The 25,373-nt window shown below is 43.7% G+C and overlaps 1 protein-coding gene across 1 annotated transcript; it reads left to right on the plus strand.

Annotated features, from left to right (window-relative positions):
• Positions 1-25,112, plus strand: LOC129699534 (uncharacterized protein C6orf118-like). The gene is made up of 10 exons (XM_055639413.1): positions 1-168; positions 8,570-9,269; positions 12,234-12,356; positions 12,567-12,626; positions 13,154-13,278; positions 15,994-16,040; positions 17,692-17,882; positions 19,629-19,682; positions 20,223-20,284; positions 22,826-25,112. Exons 2-10 carry the CDS (start codon positions 8,589-8,591, stop codon positions 22,887-22,889), a joined length of 1,407 nt encoding a protein of 468 aa, XP_055495388.1. The 5' UTR covers positions 1-168; positions 8,570-8,588; the 3' UTR covers positions 22,890-25,112.
• Positions 25,113-25,373: the final 261 nt, after the last annotated feature.

Below are 25,373 nucleotides of genomic sequence, written 5' to 3' on the forward strand. Positions count from 1 at the left end.
CCCCCCCCCCACGTCGCCTGGCAACCGAGAAGCCGCGGCCTAGTGAAGAGCAACGGCGCTCCCATCCTAACCCGGGGGGTGGGGGAAGCGGTCTGGGGACATGCCTTGGGCCTCGCAGCCACCGCAAACGACAGTCTGACGGCCTGTGAGAAATTCTTAAAATCTGAAGTACGGCTTGCATCAGGTTTTACACGTTGCATTGGTTATGTGGTGGGATTATTGGCTATTGCAAAGTGTTCCTTGGGGGCAGGTGGCTGCAGAGACGTGTGTGGGATTGGGTGTGAAAACACAGTTGCACTAATGAGGTTGCTCTGAAAGCTGGCAAAGGCACGATGGGCCGAACAGGCGCAACGAGAAGAAATATCGACCGGCTTTTGGATAGGCACGTGGTTATGGAGTGGTGTGAATTATCGGCAGGTAGATTAGGGTGTTTTGGTAACTATAATGGTAACTGTAACTTTAAGTACTGAGTACTAGAATGGTATGATTTGTGTCATGAGATATATTCAATATCATCAGTTTTGTGAATGTGTGTGAGTATGCGCAGTGTACCTTTGTAAAATAAAGAAGACCCGCACTGGCAATAGCGTGTACTGAAAACCTGTGCTTATTTCTATCTGCATACTGAAGCCGTAAAATCTTACAATGACAATTATTGTCAACTTCAAAGTCTTGCCTTTGTGTTGTACTTCACAAGCTATCGCTCCACATGTCTCCAATCTTCTCATAGAAAGAAGGCTTTGAACTAGACTGAGTTTGGTTCTACCCAGGGCTGCCAACTCTCACGTATTGAGCGTGAGAATCACGCATTTCGCCAAATTTTCACGCTCTAACGCTGATCACAAATTTCTCACAATCTGTCCTGAGAAATTCTGTGATCAACGAAAATGTCAAAACTCATATCAACATTGGTTGCGGGTGTTGGAGAGCCGGTGCTGAGGGAGGGATGGAAGCAGAAGCAACGGCGGGGACAGATGCGGACGGGGAGCCGGGGCTGGCGAGTGTTTGCCGGTGGGCGAGTGTTTGCCGGGCTGACGAGTATTTGCCGGGCTGGCGAGTCGTTCGCTGCAGCTCCGGCCATGGAGCAGACTCAGTACAAGAGTCCCGGGCCGTCGGAAGCGTTGCGCTGCTGCCGTGAGAGTCTCTGTGCCAAATTCGCCCAGGTGTCCGGCATGGATCAGGCTGCAGCTCGGTGCATCCTGGAGGACAACCAGTGGCTGCTGGAAGTAAGTACCAAGCACTGGGTAGAAACGGTGGAAGACAGTGGCCTTTAAATGGGGGTGGTTGGAGAAAGCATCCTGCTTGCCTGCTAGATTTTCACTTACTGTAACTGCAGGAAAAATGTTCCCGATGTTGGGGGATTACAGTTTAAGAATAAAAGGTAGGCCAGTTAGGACTGAGATGATTAGGAAAGTGGCCGATTAGGAAAGGGGGAGAGGCAACGAGACCTGGGTGTCATGGTACACCAGTCATTGAAAGTAGGCATGCAGGTGCAGCAGGCAGTGAAGAAAGTGAATGGTATGTTAGCATTCATAGCAAAAGGATTTGAGTATAGGAGCAGGGAGGTTCTATTGCAGTTGCACAGGGTCTTGGTGAGACCACACCTGGAGTATTGCGTACAGTTTTGGTCTCTTAATCTGAGGAAAGACATTCTTGCCATAGGGGGAGTACAGAGAAGGTTCACCAGACTGATTCCTGGGATGTCAGGACTTTCATATGAAGAAAGACTGGATAGACTCGACTTGTACTCGCTAGAATTTAGAAGATTGAGGGGGGATCTTATAGAAACTTACAAAATTCTTAAGGGGTTGGACAGGCTAGATGCAGGAAGATTGTTCCCGATGTTGGGGAAGTCCAGAACAAGGGGTCACAGTTTAAGGATAAGGGGGAAATCTTTTAGGACCGAGATGAGGAAAACATTTTTCACACAGAGAGTGCTGAATCTCTGTAATTCTCTGCCACAGAAGGTAGTTGAAGCCAGTTCATTGGCTATATTTAAAAGGGAGTTAGATGTGGCCCTTGTGGCTAAAGGGATCAGGGGGTATTGAGAGAAGGCAGGTACAGGATACTGATTTGGATGATCAGCCATGATCATATTGAATGGCGGTGCAGGCCCGAAGGACCGAATGGCCTACTCCTGCACCTATTTTCTATGTTTCTATGAGGACAAACTTTCTTCACGTAGAGAATTGTGAATTCTCTGCCACAGAAGGCAGTGGAGGCCAATTCACTGGATGTTTTCAAGCGCACCTACATTTTCTCTTGGGGCTAGCAATCAAGAGATATGAGGACAAACTACTGATTTTCACCATGTATTGAATGGCAGTTGGCTGAAGGGCCGAATGGCTCTTCCTGCACCTATTTTCTATGTTTCTATGAGGACAAACTTTCTTCACGTAGAGAGTTGTGAATTCTCTGCCACAGAAGGCAGTGGAGGCCAATTCACTGGATGTTTTCAAGCGAGAATTACATTTAGCTCTTGGGGCTAGCAATATCAAGAGATATGGGGAAAAAACAGGAAAGAGGTACTGATTTTAGATGAACAGCCATGATCGTATTGAATGGCAGTGCTGGCTCGAAGGGCCGAATGGCCTATTCCTGCACCTTATATGGCAATAAAACTCAACCACTTGATTTTTAAGCATTCATGCATGGTGGAGGTATGATGTAGTCATAGAGTGATACAGTGTGAAAACAGGCCCTTTGGCGTAACTTGCCCACACCCGCCAACATGTCCCAGCTACACTACCTGCTTTTGGTCCATATCCCTCCAAACCTGTCCTCTCCATGTATCAGTCTAACTGTTTCTTAAATGTTGGGACAGTCCCTGCCTCAACTGCCTCCTCTGGTAGCTTGTTCCATACACCCACCTTTGTGTGGAAAAAGTTACCCCTTAAAAAGTAACCTCTTAAAAATACTTAAATCAAAAAACATTGAAATCATTCTTCTACAATGCACGAAAACATGATTTTAATACATCGAATTTCAAAAAGTCCCTACCATGGGAGGGGGTACACCGATCATGGTAGGGACACCTTCCCCCCCCCACTCAGTTGCTCCACTCCCTCGCCGAGTACCTCCAAGGCCAGTGATCAGTGATAGCTCAGCCTCCCCAATTTCAAAAATGCTCCGTAGCCCCCGGTTCAGACAGAGAGCACTGCCAGATGTGAGCGAGGAACTGAGGCCTGTTGTCCGTGATGTATGGATCCCAATGCTCAGCGCTTCGTGTTTCGGAGTTGGCTAATGTTATTGATTTGTAATTAGCCTGATTTGTAATTAGTTGACAAAACCTTAATTTATTAATCTGGAATATCCAGGGGATAGGATAAGTGTAATATTAAAATGACATGTAAGGTGTCAGGCTGTCTGACATAACATATAGCCCAGACAACCCATTATTTCCTTCAGTTAAATATTGGGAAGGTAGTACTATTGTCATTTGCCACTCAACTATTATGTTTGTTTACCTCATTGACTATTTCTAACCCCCCCCCCCCCCCCCCCTATTCATTTGACAGGTTGAATAGAAATGTTTTATTAATTGAACACGTTGTTTTATTAATTGAACACGTAGATGAACATCCTCAAGGAGTGTAATCAGATGGAAACTGATTCAGATGCAATGTTTAAAAGCTTGTTCAAAGAATGGGCATATTTTAAAGGAGTGACAGAGATTCTTGCAGGGGAATGTGTGAGGAGGTTATTATTTGTCTTTGGTTTTAGCTTGAACCAGGACATCTGAAGTTTCAAAGTTTAATATAGTAATTGTGCTTGATACGGACCCCAACCAACCACGTAATGAATATCATCCATTCCGGAGGTTTTATTTTTCTGATGCCATTTAAACTTCACTTTGATTTCAATCACTTCAATGTAAAAGTAATTGGGAATGAGGAGTATTGGAACAAAAAATTGTCCTCGGTATATATTAACTGTAATATAATAATGTATGCATGTTGGTAGGTGCAATCAAAACAAAGATCTTTTTATCATTGTTGTGTAATGAAAACCACAGAAAATATTATGTACTCTCAAGATCACATTTAATAGAATAATATTGCTTAAATATATAGTTATTGGACTTCGGAAATATCCCAGCTGAGAGGAAGACAGCAAAATACTGAAAATATTGGGGGTGAAAATGACTTCAGGACAGTTTGTTAGGAAAAGGAAGGAAATGGTAACAGAATACTTATACAGCTGAGTGAGTATAATTGTATGGGTGAGAAATTGCATTCAACCAATTGACATATTTGACAGAGTAACTAGCATGTTAGATAACAAGGAAGTCAATGGATGGGGCTTTATGTGTGAGCCAGATATAGTGTCAGTGCAGAGGGGCTAGGAGCAAGGCCAAGTGTGCATCCAGAGTCAAGGTCTGGAATAGTACTAGGTGTACAGTCAAAGCTGGGACAATGGGAGTGTTCAGCACTGGGAACCTAAGCAGGGGGGGGGGGGGTTACAATCAAACATAACAGGTAAACATTGTTCATGAAAAATATCTTGCAGCAGCAACTTGATGCTGATCAGTAATTGAAGGCATAAGCAAATTGTAGATTTGCATTCACAGTTACAGAAATAAATTGTCCCAACACAAAACTGATGTGTATCCAGACAATTCGTTACACTGGCATGAACATGATTAAAAGAAAATGGACTTCTCAATTCTGTGGGATATAAATAAACTTAAAGAGTGAGGAAGCTGCAAAAAAAACAGCTCCTTCCATGATGAAAAGGGGGATTTGGATGACTGCTGTGAACTGAAAATAATCACAGCGCCTGTACTGCACTGAAGCAGGCCCTTTTGCCCCCCTGACCATGTTAGTTCCATTTGCCATCATGTGTTACATATCACTCTAATGCTTTGCTATCCATATATCTATCCAAATGTCTTTTTAAAGTCGCACTTGTATCCGCTTCGAGGCTTCCTCTGGCAGCTCCTTCCAGAAACGCCTACGCTCTGACTGAAGAAGTTACATAGAAACATAGAAAAATCGGTGCAGTAGTAGGCCATTCGGCCCTTCGAGCCAGCACCGTCATTCAATATGATCATGGCTGATGATCTAAAATCAGTACCCCGTTCTTTTTTCCCATATCTCTTGATTCCTTTAGCCCGAAGAGCGAAATCTAACTCTCTCTTGAAAAAATCCAGTGAATTGGCCTCCACTGCCTTCTGTGGCAGAGAATTCCACAGATTCATAACTCTCTGGGTGGAAACGTTTTTTCCTCTTCTCAGTCCTAAATGGCCTGCCCATTATTCTTAAAATGTGACCCCTGGTTCTGGTCTACCCCAACATCTGGAACATTTTTCATGCATCTAGCCTGTCCAACCTTTTAAGAATTTTATATGTTTCTGTAAGATCTCCTCTCATCCTTCTAAATTCCAGTGAATACAAGCACAGTCGACCCATTCTTTCATCATAAGTCAGTCCAGCCATCCTGGGAATTAATCCGGTGGATCCCCACTGCATTCCCTCAATAGTAATAATGTCCTTCCTCAAATTAGGAGACCAATATTACACACAATACTCCAGGCGGGGTCTCACCAGGGCCCTATACCACTGCAGTAGATAGATAGATAGATAGATAGATCCTTTATTGTCATTCAGACCTTACGGTCTGAACGAAACTATGTTGCCTGCGGTCATACACAGAATCAATAATAACAAAACATACAATAAACACCAATTAAACATCCACCACAGTGAGTTCACCAAGCACATCCTCACTGTGATGGAGGCAAAGTCTTAGTTTCCATCTCTTCCCTCCTTGTTCTCCCTCTGCGCTGAGGCGGTCGATCCAGGCCGGAGATGCCGCTCTCCAGTCCAGCGGACCTCCGTGGTGATGTCGCCGCTGCCGATAGCCGGAACGCCATCCCCGCTCCGAGACGGCCCGCCACAGTATCAGCTCCGGGCCGCCGCCCCAGCTCCAGGTCGATGCCCCAGCTCCAGGTCGCCGCCCCAGCTCCAGATCCTGCAGTCTCCGCACCGGGCCGCTGCCCCAGCTCCAGGCCGATGCCCCAGCTCCAGGTCGCTGCCCCAGCTCCAGGCCGCCGCGCCAGCTTCTGGTCCCGCAGTCGCTGCTCCAGGTCCCGCCATCTCCGCTCCGGGCCGCTGCCCCAGCTCCAGATCCTGCAGTCTCCGCTCTGGGCCGCTGCCCCAGCTCCAGGCCGCTGCCCCAGCTCCGGGCCGCTGCCCCAGCTCCGGGTCCCGCAGTCTCCGCTCTGGGCCGCTGCCCCAGCTCCAGGCCGCTGCCCCAGCTCCGGGCCCCGCTGCATCAGCCCCAGGCCGCCGCCGAAAGCCAGAACGCCGCACCAGCAAGTCGGGCCACCGCTGCTCAGCCCCGAAGACGGCCAGCCTCTCGTTGGTAAGTCCTGGCTGGCTCTGCCTCCGGAGCCTCGGGGTCGGTCGCAGGCTGGAGGCCGCCAGCTCCGCCATTAGGCCTCAGCGCAGACGGAGGCAGAGAAGGGGGATACGACATGAAAAAGTCGCATTCCCCCGAAGGAAGAGACAGAGAACATGTTCCACCCCCTCTAACACAACCCAACAAACTAAAACTTAACCAAAACAAGACAAAAAAACAACAGAAAAAAGTAAAGACAGACGGACTGCAGGCGAGCCGCAGCTGTTAACAGCGCCGCCACTTCCGGGGACCTCCTTGCTCCTAAAGTCAAATCCTCTTGCAATGAAGGTCAACATGCCATTAGCTTTCTTCACTGCCTGCTGTACCTGCATGCTTACTTTCAGTGACTGATGTACAAGCGCACCCAGGTCTCGTTGCACCTCCTCTTTTCCTAATCTGACACCATTCAGATCAGTCTGAAGAAGGGTTTCGACCCGAAACATCACCCATTCCTTCTCTCCAGAGATGCTGCCTGTCCCGCTGAGTCACTCCAGCATTTTGTGTCTACCATTCAGATAATAATCTGCCTTCCTGTTCTTGCCACCAAAGTGGATAACCTCACATTTTTCCACAATATATTGCATTTGCCATGCATTTGCACACGCACCCAACCTATCCAAGTCACCCTGCAGCCACATAGCATCCTCCTCACAGCTCACACTGCCACCCAGCATTGTGTCATCCGCATACTTGGAGATGTCACATTTAATTCCTTCGTCTAAATCCTTCATATATATATTGTAAACTACTGGGGTCCCAGTCCCGAGCCTTGCAGCACCCCACTAGTCACTGCCTGCCATTCTGAAAAAGACCCGTTAATTCCTACTCTTTGCTTCCTGTCTGCCAACAGTTCTCTATCCATGTCAATACCCTACCCCCAATACCATGTGCTCTAATTTTGCACACTAATCTCTTGTGTAGGATCTTATCAAAGGCTTTTTGAAAGTTCAGATACACCACATCCATTGGCTCTCCCTTTTCCATTTTACTTGTTACATGCTCAAAAAATTCCAGAAGTTTAGTCAAGCATGATTTCCCCTTCATTAATCCATGCTGACTTTGACCGATCCTGTCACTGCTTTCCAAATGCGCTGCTATAACATCTTTAATAACCGACTCAAGCATCTTCCCCACTACCGATGTAAGACTAACTGGTCTATTATTCCCTGCTTTCTCTCTCCCTCCTTTCTTAAAAAGTGGAGTTACATTGGCTACCCTCCAGTCCACAGGAACTGATCCAGAGTCGAGAGAACATTGGAAAATGATCACCAATGCATCCATATTTTCTAGGGCCACCTGTTTGAGTACTCTGGGATGCAGACCACCAGGCCCTGGAGATTTATCTGCCTTCAGTCTCAACATTTTACCTAACACCATTTCCTGACTAATGTGGATTCCCTACAGTTCCTCCCACCCACTAGATCTTCGGTCCCCTAGTTTTTCTGGGAGATTGTGTCTTGCTTAATGGACAGAACCAAGGCACTTGTTTAACTGTTCTGCCATTTCCTTGTTTCCCATTATAAATTCGCCTGTCTCTGAGTCAGGGACCTACATTTGTCTTCATTAACCTTTTCCTTTGTACACAATCAGTTTTTATATTCCCTGCAAGCTTTCTTTCATGCTCTTTTTTCCCCCTCTTAATTAACCTCTGTTGAGTTCTAAATTTCTCCCAGTCCTCCGGTTTGCTGTTTCCTCTGGCCAATTTATATACCTCTTCCTTGGATTTAACACTAGCCTTGATTTCCCTCATTAGCCACGGTTGAGCCGCCTTCCCCGTTTTATTTTTTCGCCAGACAGGAATGAACAATCTTTGGAGTTCATCAATGCAGTCTTTAAATCTTTGCCATTGTATTTCCACCGTCAACCCTTTAAGTATAATTTGCCAGTCTATCCTATCCTATTCCTGTCTCATACCTTCAAAGTCTCCTTTCTTTACGTTCAGGACCCTAGCTCTGAATTAACCATGTCACTTTCCATCCTAATGCAGAATTCCACCATATTTTGGTCACTGTTGCCCAAGCGGGTTTGTACAACATGATCGCTAACTAATCCTTCCTCATTACACAATACCCAGTCTAGGATGGCCTGTTCTCTAGTCCCCTAAGATCCCTCTCAAATCTTTCCCCTCTCACCTTAAGCCTTAAATTGATTGTTCCTTTATTTTCAGGTTTTGCTCCTCTGCAAGAATGAACTCCACCAAGTGCTCCGACCCACATAAGACAACGCTTCGGCAGCTTCTCCACGACTTGGAAAAGGGTCAGAAAGCTGACATTTGTGCCTACACTTTTGGGCACTTAAACCAAAGGAATCTGTCCAAAGTATCTGGGCAATACAAAGGTGCAGTGTCGTGGCAAGGCGCTAAAATAACCACCCACAGGAAAGAGAAAAGCACGTCAATCCAGCAGTTAAGCAAGATGAAAGTCAAGAAAATGACCGAAGCAATGGTAGAACTTAGCCTGATGACCACGGTGCTGCCAAACCTGCCTGCAGCTAACCTTCCTATCCTCTGTGATTTAGATCAGAGTGCAGCTAGAGGTTCTCGGGAGATACCAGACACGACTTCAAGCACATGCACGCTAATCACAGATGCTAAGAAGCAAAGTCTGCAAGATCACTGCATCAAAGAGGAACTGGACTTCACAGCTCTCATGCTGATGAAGCCTCAGCCGCAGAAATGTGAAGGGCCCTCTGGAAGCCAGTACCAGAGGCAGTTCATTGAATCATATTTGGCTGGAGTGACAAAGGAGGACCAATTCAGAAAGCTACTTGATTTCGAACGCAAAGTCCTGATGAAACAAGATCTGCTGGAGAGGGATATAATGTCTGGTTACAAAGTGGCACAGAAGCACGAGTGGAAGCTGGCCAATGTAAGTAATTTTATAAAAACAAGGAACTGCAGAAACAAGGAACTGAGTTTGTAGAAGTGTCCTGATCCAAAATATCACCTATCCATGTTCCCCAGAGATGCTACCTGATCCACTTGGTAACACTGGCACTTTGTGTCCTTTTGTGTGTTAATCAGCATCTGCAGTTCTTTATTTCTACGTAATTGCAGAAGTTGGTTTACAGAAAAATAGAGACAAAGTACTGGAGAAACTCAGCAGTTCATGCAGCATCAATGGCGAACATGGATAGGTGACATTTAGTGTCGGGACCCTTCTTAGTTAAAACAGGCTTTTTGATTTATTGATTGATTGCATTAAAAGACCCAGCAAGGAAATAGGCCTCCTCCTCTTCTCTCCTTGTCTGACACTCTTTTGTCCCCTTTTAACCTCTAGCCTTTGTCACTTACTCCACTTATCTACAAATCTACCAGCATATTTCCCTCCCGCCGCACAATCAGTCTGAAGAAAGTCCTGACCTAAAACATCACCTATCTATGTTCTCCAGGGATGCTGCCTGACCTGCTGAGGTACTCCAGCACTTTGTAAGGAGTTTTATAGATGTGCTGAGATCACTAAAACCACCATTCAGAATCAAAATAGTTGGTGGCAGGGTATATAGGGGGATGGCAAGGAAGTGAAAAACTGAGAAATGTAGAAACACGGAACTACAGATGCTGGTTTACAAAAAAAGACACAAAATACTGGAGCTTCAGCACTTTGTGTCATCTCTTGAAGTGCAAAACAGAGTGGTCTATTTGGATAACAGACAAAACAAAGCTTTTCACTGTACCTCGATACACGTGACAATAATAAACCCAAACTTAGATTGCTTTGGTAGGAATTCTTTGCTAGGAAATTAAGTGTTGGCTCTTGGTTATAGAATCCTGGTCACCCTTAAATATTTGTGTTGGAGGCACAAGGAACTGCAGATGCTGGAATCGTGATCAAAGCACAAAGTGCTGGAGGAACTCAGCAGGTTGGGCAGCATCTGTGGTAGGAAATAGACCCACAATATTTTGGGTCGGGAACGATTTTCAGACTGATGGAGAATAGGGGAGACAGTTGGAAAAGAGTGGTGGTGGCGGGACAAAGCCTGGCAAGTAGGTGGATATGGGTGAGGGAGTGATTGGCAGATGGTGGAGTAATTGCCAAAGGCTGGAGGTGCAAAGGAGACAAAAGACAAAGATCTTAGAGCGAAGCAAGATAGACCACTCCTGCAAAATCCAATGGACTGACGTGTAGTACGCAACGGAGCGTAACATCCGCCATTTCAGTAAACCCGACCGTATCTTTGACCCGAACCGACTTCAGTTATGCATTCAGTTAAAAAGGTACATACCTTGTACAGGGAGGAACTGCAGATGCTGGTTTAAACTGAAGGCAGACACAAAAGACTGGAGTAAGTCAGCGGATCAGGCAGCATCTCTGGAGAGAAGGAATAGGTGATATGCCCTGCAACCATGCACCTTCTTTTGCCTCCTTTGGAAATTAAGTTAATCTAGTTTTAACTCAATGGGTCAGGAGTTACTCAGTGGGACAGGCAGCATCTCTGGAGAATATTGTGTTGTTTCGGGTCAGGACCCTTTTTTTCTTTTTTTTTTCTAAACCAGCATCTTTAGATCCTTAGGTACACAAAAAAGCTGGATAAACTCAGCGGGTGCAGCAGCATCTATGGAGCGAAGGAAATAGGCAACGTTTTGGGCCGAAACCCTTCTTCAGACTGATCGGGGGCGGGGACAAGAAAGGAAAAAGGAGGAGGAGCCCGAAGGCTGGGGGATGGGAGGAGACAGCAGGTGGACTGAGGAAGGGGAGGAGTCAGCAAGGACTAACAAAATTGGGAGAATTCGATGTTCATGCCCCCAGGATGCAGACTCCCCAAACGGAATATGAGGTGCTGTTCCTCCAATTTCCGGTGCTGCTCGCTGTGGCCATGGGGGAGAACCAGGACAGAGAGGTCGGAGACGGAGTGGGAGGGGGAGTTGAAGTGCTGAGCCACCTGGAGGTCAGCTTGGTTCTTGCGGAACGAGCGGAGGTGTTCGGCGAAACGATCGCTCAACCTCCGCTTGGTCTCACCGATATAGATCTGCTGACATCTAGAGCAGCGGACGCAATAGATGAGGTTGGAAGAGATGCAGGTAAACCTCTGTCGCACCTGGAACGATTGCTTGGGTCCTTGAACGGAGTCGAGGGGGGAGGTAAAGGGACAAGTGTTGCATCTCTTGCGGTTGCAAGGGAAAGTGCCTGGGGAGGGGGTGGTATGAGAGGGAAGGGAAGAATTGACAAGGGAGTTATGGAGGGAGCGGTCTTTGCAGAAGGCAGATATGGGGGGAGATGGGAAGATGTGGCGAGTGGTGGGGTCACGTTGGAGGTGGCGAAACTGACGGAGGATTACTTTTTGTATGTGACGGCTGGTGGGGTGAAAGGTGAGGACTAGGGGCACTCTGCCCTTGTTGTGAGTGGGGGGATGGGGAGAGAGAGCAGTGTTGCGGGGTATGGAAGAGACCCTGGTGCGAGCCTCATTTATGGTGGAGGAGGGGAACCCCCGTTCCCTGAACAATGAGGACATTTCAGATGTCCTGGTGTGGAACGCCTCATCCGTGGAGCAGATGCGGCGTAGACGGAGGAATTGGGAGTAGGGGATGGAGTCCTTACAGGAAGCAGGGTGGGAAGAAGTGTAGTCCAGATAGCCATGGGAGTCAGTGGGTTTATAGTGGATGTCGGTCAGAAGATCTTTAGATCCTTGTTCTGGTTTATTTTACCTTCACAGATATTTGGTGTTGTTCAAATTATTTATTTCAACAGTCATTCAGTTAATTCATACTATACTTATCAAAATTTACTTAAGTGATTTAAGCACTTGAAGTCCTGCATCTAATAAGCAGTTTTTCCTTCTCCGTTGGTGGTCTCAGCTTTTACCTGATACCCTGTCTTGCATCGTAAATGTAGGAGTTGATGAAACTAGGCCACTGTCCTGGACCAAACCTGCGACGACTTCAGATCTTCAGCGAGGTTTTTGAAGACATTTGCCAAGACACTACAACGTTCCGCAATATTTTGAGAGAAATAAAGGTAATATCCTGCAAATTAAACCTTTTTGCTCCCTTTCCTATTGTCTGTTCTTTCCATCTGTATCTCACTCTCTTCCACTCCCCCTTTCCCGAGTCCTCGTTTTTTTCAGTTTTTACAAAAGCCAAATTGTTGGTTTCGTTAGATGATTGCTGCAGCAGTTTTATTCACCTTTGTTTAATTGTGATACTTCCTGGTGTCTCCAACTTTCAGGTTGAATATGATGCGTACCTCGCCTCACTCCTGGAGGTGCAGCCAATGAATGAACATAAGGTAATGTTTAAAAAATGCCTCGATGTTGGAAAAAATTGTAGATATTACAATTGGAATGGTATTTCAGCCTTAAATAAAATGTCCTGTAAAGCTTTTGCACAGCCTTTTTAGAGGAAAGCTCCCCCCAATTCCCCCCAACCAATTTTCCGCTTTCCCCTCCCCCCTCCCCCCATTCAACCCTTCCCCTCATTGTCCGCTCTATCCCCCTCTCCTCCAGTCTCCCCTTTCTCCCTTCCCCCTGCGTTTAGTTACTTTTGAGTTGACACTAAATACATTTTGCTTGCTTACAGTTCTCAAATTATTTAGTGGTGTCTGAACTGTATACCATGTTTAACTTTTGCATGTCTTTTCCGCTCCCATAAAGGGATATTCATATTGCATTGTAATGCTAGAATAGGATAGGGGTGCAGACATATGCTGTCTCTAGTTTCCTTATTGCTTTTGATGATAGTTATTGAGAGGTAGAGATTTTCAATAAGATGTTTTTTATTTTGAGATTAGTTCCTTTTCCCCCCTGAACCCCACAGAACCTTCAGGCTGAGCTTCAAGTAATGGAGAACAGGCCAGTGAAAACTCACCACGTAGAAGAAGTGCGTCAGAGAATCTTAAATCTGGAGCAAGAGACAAAACGCGATTTGCAGAGAAATGATGAGTATGTACCTAGAATTTCTTGAGAATTATGAAGTAATTTGGATGCTTCATTCTGTAAACGCACTGGTTTGAGCATGTTATGTTATGGTTGTTTAGTTATCTCATTTTGCACATGCACGCTCTCTCTGTGAACAGGAGTCCATATGTGTTGGGAACAGAATGCATTGAGGCAATCATTCATTGTTGTGGTGGTTGTTGACTATATAACATTGAGTGTTAAACTTAAGAGCCTCTTGCAGTGGGGAGTTATTGCTAACACGATTGTTGAGTTGGTGTGGTTAGGAATAGAAATGTGGCAGAATTCATTCACTTACTGTAAACCTTGAGACTTCCAAGCATTTATAGAGAAACTGCAAATGCTGGTTTACACAAAGAATCACAATGTGCTGAAGTAACTCAGTGAGTCAGGAGGGATCTCTGGAAAACATGGATAGGTGACATTTTGGGGTCGGGACCCTTCGTCAAACTGAAGACTGAGGAAGGGTCCCGACACGAAATGTCACCTACATATATGTTAGTGCCTGACCTGTTAAGTTACTCCAGCACTGTCTCTCTTCATTTACGTCTATATTATCATGGTCATTAATAGAGACTATGCCCACATGTTCAAGAGAGTCAAGAGTGTTTAATTGTCGTATGTAGCAACATTGAAAGAATGAAATTTATACTTGCTGCTGCTTAACAGGCCCGCAATTCTAATCAGATACATTTATAATAATTGACAACCTGAAACTAGGTAACCATAATAGTGTAAATATAGAAGCCCATAGTGCAACCAAAGACAGTCCATAGAAGATCATAGTTGCTGTGGTGAGTGTTGTGCAGTGTTCAAGAACCTGATGGTTTAGATTTAGCCTTATTATTGTCACGTGAACTGAGGTACAGTAAAAAGCTTTGTTTTGCATGCTCGCCAAACAGATCAGAAAATATATATAGACACAATCAGTTGAAACTCAAGTACAATAGACTGAGCAAAGGGAAAGATACAGACTGCAGAATATAGTTCTCAGCATTGTAGCGAATATGCAGGGCAGAAGCTGTTCTTGAACCTGATGGTCATGGTTTTCAGGCTCCTGTATCTTTTTCCCAATGGTAGTAGCGAGATGAGTGTGTGGCCAGGGTGGTGTGGGTTTTCGATGATATTGGCTGCCTTTTAAGACAGTGCCTCATAGAACATAGAACAGTTTCTCCAGCAATTTTGTGTACCTTCGATCTTCCAGCATCTGCAGTTCCTTCTTGAACACATAGAACAGTACATCACAGGAACAGGCCCACAATATCTGTGCTGATCATTATGCCAAGATAAACTAATCTCCCTTGCCTGTTCCTGATCCATACCCCTCCATTCCCTGCACATCCATAAACACCACTATCGTATCTGTTTCTACCACTATCACTGGCAGCTCATTCCAGGCACCCACCAGCCTCTGTATAAAACAAAACTTGTCCTGCATCTCTTCTCTAAATCTTCCACCTCTCACATGAAAGCTGTTATTGACTTTTCCTCATTGGGAAAAAGTTTCTGACTGTCTACCCAATCTATGAAATATCATATACTTCTATCAGGTCTCCCTTCAATCTCTGACGCTCCAGAGAAAGTCTGTGCAACCTCGCCCTGTAGCTAATATCCTGTAATCCAAGCAGCACTCTGGTGAACCTCTTATGCGCTCTCTCCAAAATCTCCACATACTTCCAGTAACGGGGCCTCTACACCCTTCCTTTAATAGCCCCAAATTTAAGAATATGGTGAGCTGGAAGCTCTCTTGCACTATAAGATGATCATTGTTTTTAAAAAGATACTTTGCCAAAAACATGTCTGATGTTGAGCTTGAGTGAAATTTGCTCCAAACTTGGACAGTGAGTACATCACTGTGTGAACTGCTTTAGAATTTATTGTGGCGAATGGATTTTCTATCCTCTGGAAAGGTCTTCACCAATGGAACAAATGTTAACTATCTCACAAACATGCAATTCTTCTTACCAGAATGCTACAAGGAGAGGTTGGACCAACATGGATTGTTTTAACTGGAGCATCGTAGGTTGAGGGGGAGACCTGATGGATATATAGTTAATTATGAGAGGCATAGATAGGGTAGACAGTCAGAATATTTTCCCACGAGGGAAATGTTAAAAGATTAGAGGGCATAGCTTTAAGGAGAGAGGGGCAAAAGTTTAAAGGAGATGTGTGGGACAAGTTATTTTTTGACATAAGAAGGTGGTGGGAGTCTAGAACATGCTGACAGGTGTGGTGGTGGAGGCAGATATGATAGTGGCTTTTAAGGGGCTTTTAGATTGGTCCATGGGAATGCAGGGAATGGAGGTATATGGATCACATGGAGGCAGAGAAGATTAATATAACTTGGCATTACATTTGTCATGGACATTGTGGGCCAAAGGGCCTGTTCTCTTACTGTTCTATGTTCTCTTCTCCATGTAAGTTTTCTCTTTCACACGGTTGTTAAGCATGGGAATGGTTTATCTATTAAATGGTAGAACTTCAATTTGCAGCCTGAGCTGTTGGTCAGATCATTTCTCAGCACCTGGTCAACACTTCCCACTGCTCAAGGGATGGACTTGTCCCTGAATGTGGAAATGGTTGGGAGGTAATTGTCATGACTGAGGTGGGCTAATAAAAAGTGGCTTCACATCCCATGTGGTTTCCATGCTGAAAAGCCGTATGTTGTTAACATATTTGGCAATCCTCTTTCTTTTATAGGATAAGGGATGAACTTGAGAGGGAACTTTCAAAACCAAAACAACAAGGTAAACCAAGACTTTAGGATTAATGCATTATGCAGAGGTACCAGCACTGCAGAATTACTCTGCCATTGCTTGCAATTTTTTTGTTTAGTTTATTGTCTTGTGTAGTGTAGGTATAGTGACAAGCTTTTTTTGTTGTGTGCTGTCCAGTCAGCAGAAAGACTATACATGACTATATATAAAAACTATACATGATTACAGGATAATGGGAATAATGTTTAGTGCAAGATAAAGTCCAGTAAAGTCCTATTAAAGGTAGTTTCCAATGAGGTAGATAGTAGCTCAGGACCACTCCATAGTTAGTGATAGGATGGCTTATTTGCCTGATAACAGCTGGGAAGAAACTGTCCCTGACTCTGGAGGTGTGTGAATTGTAGATTAATTTTTGGTCACTAATGCAGTAGAAAATAAATAACTGTGGAGAATAAATATGCTGCCTCTTATAAAACATACAATAGCACATTACAGCACAAGGGACGGGGGCCCTTTGGTGCACAATGACTGTACTGAACATATTGCCAAGTTAAACTCAAAATTCAAGAAAGTTTATTGCCATGTGTCCCAGATAGACCAATGAAATTCTTGCTTTGCTATCAGCACAACAGAATATTGCAGGCATAAATAATGCAGAACAGATGTGTGTCCATATACCATTGAATATATATATATATATATATATATATATATATACACCTAAATAAACATATAAAGTGCAGTAGGCTAATTAAAGTTCAGATTTTGTTTGAATTGAGTTTAATAGTCTTAATAGTCTGATGGCTGTGGGGTCTTTGATGATGCTGCCAACCTTTTTGAGGCAGCGACTGTGGTAGATCCCCTCGATGGTAGTGAGGTCAGAGCCGATGATGGGCTGGGCAGTGTTTACAACATTTTTAAGTCTTTTCTGCCGAACCAAATCACAATGCAACCGGTCAGCATGCTCTCTACTGTGCACCTGTAGAAGTTCGAGAGAGTCCTCCTCGATATACCGACTCTCCGTAATCTTCTCAGGAAGTAGAGGCGCTGATGTGCTTTCTTTACGATTGCATTAGTGTTCTGGGACCAGGAGAGATCTTCGGAAATATGCACGCCCCGGAATTTGAAGCTCTTGACCCTTTCCACCATCGACCCGTTGTTATAAACGGGACAGTGGGTCCCCATCCTACGCCTTCCAAAGTCCACAATCAGTTCCTTGGTGTTGCTGGTGTTGAGAGCCAGGTTATTGTGATCGCCTGATCTCCTGTGAACTGATCTCCTCAGGCTGCATGTGAGCTATATCCCTTCATTCCCTGCACATCCATGTGCTTATCTAAAAGCCTCTTAGATGCCACTATGGTATCTGGACATGCACCAAGCACCCTCTGCACATCTCCTTTAAACTTTGTCCCTCTCACCTTAAAGCTACACCCTCTAATCTTTGACGTTTCCACCCTGTGGAAATAAAGTTCTGACAGACCAATCCAGTTTTTTGATTTATCCAACTTTAAGTTAGTACCTAACAACAACCTCACCCCCTGTCTACCCTATCCATGTTTTTCATAATTTTATGTCCTTCTATCAGGTCTCTCCTCAACCTCTATCATTCCAAGGAAAACAATCCAAATCAGTTCAACCTCCGAAGCATCTTGAAGTACATTCTGAATTATTGTCTTTGCAGAAGTACAGCCTGTTGCAAAACCAGTTGAAGCCAAGGAGCACCGACTGTCTATCACAGAGAAAGTGTTATTCTTGCGGAGCAAAATCTTTCAAATAACAGAACAGATTCAAGAGGTGGAGAAGGAATTGAAGCAGTCCATGGTGCCTTCCACAGTCACCAATGCATTGCAGAGCTCCCTCAGAGACTCTCAGGTACTCATGATTGTTGTCAAAATTCTGGCTTTTGCCATTTTGGACCCCCTGGGATGCAGCATAGAAACAGCTGCATAGATACAGCATAGAAACAGGCGCTTTGGCCCACTGAATCCACGCAGACCATCGATCACTTCATTCTATGTTATCCAACTGTTGCATCCACGCCCTGCACACTAGGGGCAATTTACAGAGGGCCAATTAACCTACAAACCCGCATGTCTTTGGGATGTGGGAGGAAATCGGAGCACCAAGAGGAAACTCACTCAGTCACAGGGAAAATGTGCAAACTCCACACAGAGAGCATCAGAGATCTGGATTAACCCTGGGTCTCTGGTGCTGTGAGGCAGCGGCTCTACTAGTTTCGCCACTGAGCCCCCCTGGATTTTCTAGAATACTTTCCCGAAATCTATCTCCCCTATTGTCCACTTATCTGACATTATCTCATTCTTTATTGGGATAATTGATGTCTCCAAATATGTTGACACAAGGAACTGCAGATGCTGGAAATTGAGCAAAACACCGGATGAACTCAGCGAGTCTGGCAATGTCTGTTGAGGGAATAGTCAGTTTACACTTCAGTAAATCCACTCGAGGACATCTGAGTTGACCTCTCTCTCCCTCTTCTTTGTTCAGTAAACATGGTTTCCTCACCAGTCTGATGAAAGGTCCCGACCCGAAACATTGTCTGTCCATTCCCTCCACGAATGTTGCTTGACTCGCTAAGTTCATTCTGCACTTTGTGTCTTCCTAAAACGTTCGTTGTCCGGGGTTTTCCATTCACTTTTACCTCAGGACTTTGCATGCCATTCACAAGCCTTCTAAATTGGCTAGAATTCTTATAGTTTCTTTCTTTCTCTAAAACTACAGTGGGGAAAGGATACACTTATTTTGGTGTGTTTCTTCACTGTTAATTGTGTATTCATCGCTGGACTGTGAAGCATAGATGTTCAGAAACAGTGTGAGTTATAGCAGGAATCTCTGTTTCAGGAGAATTCACCCAAATCCATTTTGGACGATACTAAGTCTATAATATCAAGCGAAGTGAACTGATAGTCTGTGTTGTTACTAAAGATAAGTGCATTGAGGCACTTTACTTAGTCTATACTTTAGAGATACAGCGCTGAAACAGGCCCTTTGGCCCACTGATTCTGCGCCGACCAGCAATCCCTGTACACTAACGCTCTCCTACACCTTGGGGACAATTTACAATTTTACCAAAGCCAATTAACTTACAAACCTGTACGTCTTTAGAGTGTGGGGGGAAACTGGAGCACCCGGAGAAACACATGTGTCACAAGGAGAATGTACAAGTTTCATACAGACAGCACCTGTAGTCAGGATTGAACCTGTGTCTCTGGCACTGTAAGGCAGCAACTTTACCGCTGTGCCAGTGTGCCACCCAAGAGTGAAAAAGTTTTGTTTTGAATGCTATTCAATCAAATCAGATAATACTGTACAGGAATACAATCAAGCCAAACTCAAGTACAAAAGGTGGAGCAGAAAGAAAGATACCAAAAAGTAGAATATAGCTTGTCAGCATCGCAGCGTGACTGTTACAGAGAAAAAGTTCAATGTCCATTGTGAAGTAGGTTGGAGAATCGGGACTGTATCCTAGCTTATGGAAGGACCGTTCAGGCAGAGGGTTAGAGGGGAAGAAACTGTGCCTGCATCTAGTGGTTCACGCTTAGTTTTTCTTTTGAGTAAAATTGCAATATTGCAACTAATGTTCTAATCTAACAACAGGGTGAAATTTCAAACCTGCAGCATTCCAATGCATTTCTTCGCAGGAAAATAACAGTAAGTATGGACAGTTTTGGTTGATTCCTTGTATTTCTGATTTGCTGAAAGTACCATTGTGTTAACATGACCTTCCTGGTAGGAATGAGCATCTCCTTTGATGCAGTAGATAACTGCTGTCTTACTGTTGTCAGTAATCAACGTAACATCTGCTGGGGTTGCTGGATGCTTGGCTCCCTTACAAAGAGCATGGATATTCTTGGCTTGTCCTGGGAAACTAACATCAGGCTGGAAGCTCCTTCATTAATTTTTTTTAGTTTAGAGGTACAACATGGAAACAGGCCCCTCAGCCCATGGAGTTCACACTAGTTCTATGTTATCCCACTCTGCATCCACTCTCTACTGGCTAGAGACAATTTACAGAGCTCCTGAGGTACAGATGTTCTGAGTGAAAACTATTATCTAATTTAACAATTTGATTTATAATTTACTTTTGTATTTTTGGTTGGAAATTATTTTTAAACAGTAACCGATTTTGTTGTTTTTATAGTCACAAATTAAAATAAACTGTTTTACATCTTTCCTGTTTTGTGAATATAGGGTTTTGAAAATTATATTAATATAGCCCTCAATGAAAATAAAGTGAGCAGAAGTGTCAAAGAGTAAGTACCTTTAAAAAAAAATCCCTTTTGATCCCTTTTTTCCCTTATATTTATATATGCATCAGTCTTGCTATGGGTGAGTTTGGCAGATGTTGAACTAACTTCAAATATAATCAACCTATGACGTTTATGCATTAAGTACATTAGTATAATCCCATCATTTTCCTTAATATTTATAAATGTAAACTGGGTAGTTAGTTTATTGTCACGTGTACTGAGAAACTTGTTCTGCATGCTATCCAGTCAAATCATACTATACATGAGTACAATAGATCCTCTTCAACCAGCTGAGTTTCCACCTTCTGACACATCTAGCAACTTCCAAGTCTCTGAAAAGTCCAATTGACAAGTTACTGTAAATTCAATTTCTTCCGTTATATGCTCTTGCATATTTTGAAGCAGACTGGGCTTGACAGATTAAAAGGATTATATTAACAGTCTCTTTACTGCTAAACTGCCAATACCAGTCTGTTTCAAAGCAGTTCTCAACGACAAAATGAACCTATTTAACATCTTGCAATGGTGTGATCTAATCTTCCCTTCCTTTGTCCTTGATATCATAGCTCCTTCTGTGTTTCTCTGTGGCCTGAATTTCTAAGACACCATGTGCAAATATATCACTTTTAATTCTGAAGAAAGGATACGAACTGAAACATCACTTATCCATGTTCTCCAGAGATGCTGCCTGACCTGCTGAGTTACTCCAGCACTGTGTCTTTTTTTCATAAACCAGCATCTGCAGATCCTTGTTTTTATTTTAATCTAAGTATCCAGTGTGACAGCTAGTGATCATTAAGTTTACATTGGCTTTCTGAATGGAAATAAGGTGAAGCAGGTATTTATCATCTCTTCTCTATTCTTTGTATTATCCCCTTTGCTCTACCTATTGTACTTGAGTGTTTTGATTGTATTCATGTCTAGCATTATCTGATCTGATTTAATAGCATGCAAAACAAAACTTTTTGCTATACCCTGGTATATGTCACAATAATAAACTTAAACATCCAAGTCTGTTTACTGGTTGAGACCAATAGTGCAGTTGGAAAGCATTGTTGCTTACTGATTTTTTATCTTAAGAGTCATAGAGTCATACAGCATGGAAACAGGCCTTATTACAATCTAACCATCAATGATTTGGACATACAGAGCAAGATTAGCAAGTTTTGCTGATGATACAAAAATGAGTGGTTTTACAGAGAGTGAAGATGGTTGTGAAAGATTGCAGCAGGATCTGGATCGATTGGCAGCATCTGCAGTTCTTTCCTACACATAGAAGTTGGGAGGTCGTGTTGCAGATGTATAAGACGTTGGTGAGACCGCATTTAGAATATTGTGTTCAGATCTGGGCACCATGTTATAGGAAAGATATTGTCAAGTTTGAAAGGGTTCAGAAAAGATTTACAAGGATGTTGCCAGATCTAGAGGGTGTGCGTTATAGGGAGAGGTTGAGTAAGCTGGGCCTCTATTTCATGGATGAGGGGTAATCTTATAGAGGTGTACAAAATCATGAGAGGAATAGATTGGGTAAATGCACAGAGTCTCTTGCGCAGAGTAGGGGAATCGAGGCCCAAAGGACATACTATAGGTTCAAGGAGAAGGGGAAAAGATTCAATAGGAGTGGGTGTATGGAGCAAACTATCAGAAGAGGTAGTTGAGGCTGGGAAACAGTTAGACAGGTACATGATAGGACAGGTTTGGAGGGATATGGACCAAGCAGAGGCAAATGGGACTAGTGTAGCTGGGACATTGTTGGCCGGTGTGGGCAAGTTGGGCCGAAGGGCCTGTTTCCACGCTGTATCACTCTATAACTCTATGACTCCGATGTATGTGCCTGTCCAAATGTCTTTTAAATGCTGTTATAGTAGCTGCCTCAACTACCTTCTCTGGCAGTTTGTTCCATATACCCATCACCCTTTGTGTGAAAAAGTTGCCCTTCAAGTACCTATTATATATTTCCCCTCTAACCATAAATCTATGTCCTCTAGTTCTCGATTCCCCTACTCTGGGCAAGAGTAGGGGAATCGATATATTCCACCCTATTTATTCCTCTCGTGATCTTATTAACACCACTATAAAATCACCCCTCAGGCTCCTACCCTCCAAGGAATAGTCCTAGCCTGCCCATACTCTCCCTAAAGCTCAGGCCTTTGAGTCCTGGCAACATCCTTGTAAATCTTCTCTGCATTCTTTCCAGCTTAATGACATCCTTCCCAAAGCTGGGTGAACAAAACTGAACACAGTACTCCAAAATGTCACCTTTTTTTTTTGTCTCCAGAGATGCTGCCGGACCCACTGAGTTACTCCAGCATTTTATATCTATCTCCGGCAAGCCAGCATCTGCAGTTCCTTCCTACACAACACTCCAAATGCAGCCTCTCTGGCATCTTGTACAACTATACATAACATCCAACATTAGTCAGGGTATGCTCCATACCCTGACTAATGAAGACCTTCTTAAACTTAAAAGAGATGTGGAGAATCTGTTGATACAAATAAGCTTAACAAACGTTTTAATTGTTTGTAATTACATTTTTATTTTAGGAATTTTTGGAAGCTGGTTAATGATCTTGTGGATTCTGCTGAGAATGGTGTCATCTCTGGGTGATTGGACGACATGTATACTCTTTAACATTTAATCCACTCGTCTAAATGTGGCATTGAAAATCCAAGATAGTTTGATAAAGCTTACACTGTGCAATAATTTTAATCTTTGCATTGTTGTATTACTCAATGAACTTCAAAATTATGTTGTCTTTGCACTAAGTTCTCTCCCAATTGTGGCAGCAACAGCTTATATTTATATAGCACCTTCTACATAAATTACGAATGGGACCATTTTAAAATAAGATTTGCTGCAAGATAATTCAGAAGATATTGGAACAAATGACCTAAAAGATTGGTAAATGAGTTTCATTTTAAGAGCTTCTTCAAGAAGGTGAGGTGACAAGAGAGACGACTTGACTGAGTGGGGGGATTCCAGAGTTTTGGCATCTGAAGGAATGCTCATCAATGATGGAGAATAAAAAAATGGGGATAAGCAAGTAGTCAGAAATTAGATTATGTCCTGGTTTTAAATTGCTGTACTCCAATAAAATATGTTTTGACATTCCTGTGATTGAATCAATGTTTAGTTTAGTTTAGAAATACTATGCAGAAATAGACCCTTCAGCCCACCAAGTCTGTGTTGACCAGCGACCCCCGTATGTTAACACTATCCTACACACAGGAGGGACAATTTACAATTTTTACCAAAGCCAATTAGCCTACTTTGTAGCCTGTACTTTGGAGTATGGGAGGAAATCGAGATCCCACAGTAATCCCATGCAGGTCACAGGGAGAACGTACAAACTCCGTACAGACAGTTTCCTTAGTCTGTGATTGAACCCTTGTCTCTGGCGCAGCAAAGCATCAACTCTACAGCTGCACCACTGTGAATGGTTAATGCTTCAATAATTCTTTGTTATCACGTGTACCAAGGTACACAGAAATTCATTTTTTACATACAGATCTGTAAAATTATTGCAAGTACGATCCTAGTTTAAGTACAGAATGTATAGAAGAGAGAAAAAGAACATCTTTCAATTAGGCATACCTGAAGGAGATTTTGCAGTGGAACAGTAACATTGAGATACAAGGAACTGCAGATGCTGGAATTTTGAGCAAAAAACAAAGTGCTGGAGGAACTCTGTGGGTCAGGCAGCATCTGTGGAGGGAATGGGCAGACAAAGTTTTGGGTTGGGGACATTTCATCACATGGCTGTAGGAGTGAGTCTGGATCAGAGTGTGGTCATAGAGCAGGAGAGTAGCCAGTATCACAGAGGGGGAAACAGTGGGTGGGGGTCGCTTGGAGAGCTGCAATTCTGAGCAGATATAGAGTCCAAGAGTCATACAGCATGGAAACAGGCCTTTTGGCTCAACTAATCCACACCAACCAACGTATCCCATCTACACTAGCCCCACCTGCATGTGTTTGGCCCATATCCCTCTAAACCTGTCCTATCCTTGTACCTTTCCAAATATCTCTTAAACGTTGCGATAGTCCCAATCTCAACCACCTCCTCCGGCAGCTCGTTTCATACACCCACCTTGTGTGAACAAGTTACACCTTAGATTTCTCTTAAATCTTTCCCCCCTCACCTTTCCCCCCATGTAGATAAATTCTTGATTTGGACGTGTCATAGGTTATGGGGAGAAAGCAGGAGAATTGGGTTAGGAGGGAGAGATAGATCGAATTCAGCCATGATTGAATGGCGTAGACTTGATGGGCCGAATGGCCTAATTCTACTCCTATTCCTTATGACCTTAAACCTATGCCCCCTGGTACTCGATTCCCATACTCTGGACAAGAGACTCTGTGCATCTACCCGATCTATTCCTCTCATGATTTTGTACACCGCTACAAGATCATTCCTCATCCTCCCCGCTCAACCTCTCTCTATAGTTCATACCCTTGAGTTCTGGCAATATATTTGTAAATCTTCTCTGCACACTTTCCAGCTTGACAACATCTTTCCTATAACATGGTGCCCAGAACTGAACACAATACTCTAAATATATCCTCACAAACGTCTTATATAACTGCAACATGGCCTCCCAACCTCTCTTCTCATATATGAATATACTATACGGAATCTTGGGCAAATCACCACATGCTGGAGGAGCTCAATGGGTCAGGCAGCTGCTGTGGAGGGAACGGATCCTTCTTCATGTGGCTGACTAAGTGAGTCTGGACTCTCTTTTTCATTTTTCACCCCCTCTATTCCCGAAGGGTCCCGACTCCAAAACATCAATGTCCATTCCCTCCACTATTGCTGCCTGACCTGCAGAGTTCTTCCAGCACTTTGTGTTTTGCTCAAGGTTCCAACATCAGCAGTTCTTTGTCTCTTCATGGTATGGTAAATATGCTTCTTAGTAAATTGCTATTAATTCAGAAAATCTAACAGTGCATTCAGCTCTGTGGCCAAGTGCCTCACCTTCGTAATAGTTAAAATCCAGTTAGATCCTCTCATCGGCTCTTTTCCTGGACGTGCAAAAAATTATTTTTGCATATAATTATTTTATTATCATTTTGCAGGTATTCAATTTCAAC

The sequence above is a fragment of the Leucoraja erinacea genome, chromosome 8, assembly GCF_028641065.1.
Source record: "Leucoraja erinacea ecotype New England chromosome 8, Leri_hhj_1, whole genome shotgun sequence".
Taxonomy (NCBI): Eukaryota; Metazoa; Chordata; class Chondrichthyes; order Rajiformes; family Rajidae; genus Leucoraja; species Leucoraja erinaceus.

Bases quoted from the DNA above. Each gene is read 5' to 3' on its own strand.
- LOC129699534 (XM_055639413.1), top strand. From the start codon at position 8,589: ATGAACTCCACCAAGTGCTCCGACCCACATAAGACAACGCTTCGGCAG. The intron at 17,883-19,628 runs GTACTCATGATT...ATCTAACAACAG, and splicing joins GCTCCCTCAGAGACTCTCAG to GGTGAAATTTCAAACCTGCA. The intron at 20,285-22,825 runs GTAAGTACCTTT...TTTTTATTTTAG, and splicing joins GTGAGCAGAAGTGTCAAAGA to GAATTTTTGGAAGCTGGTTA.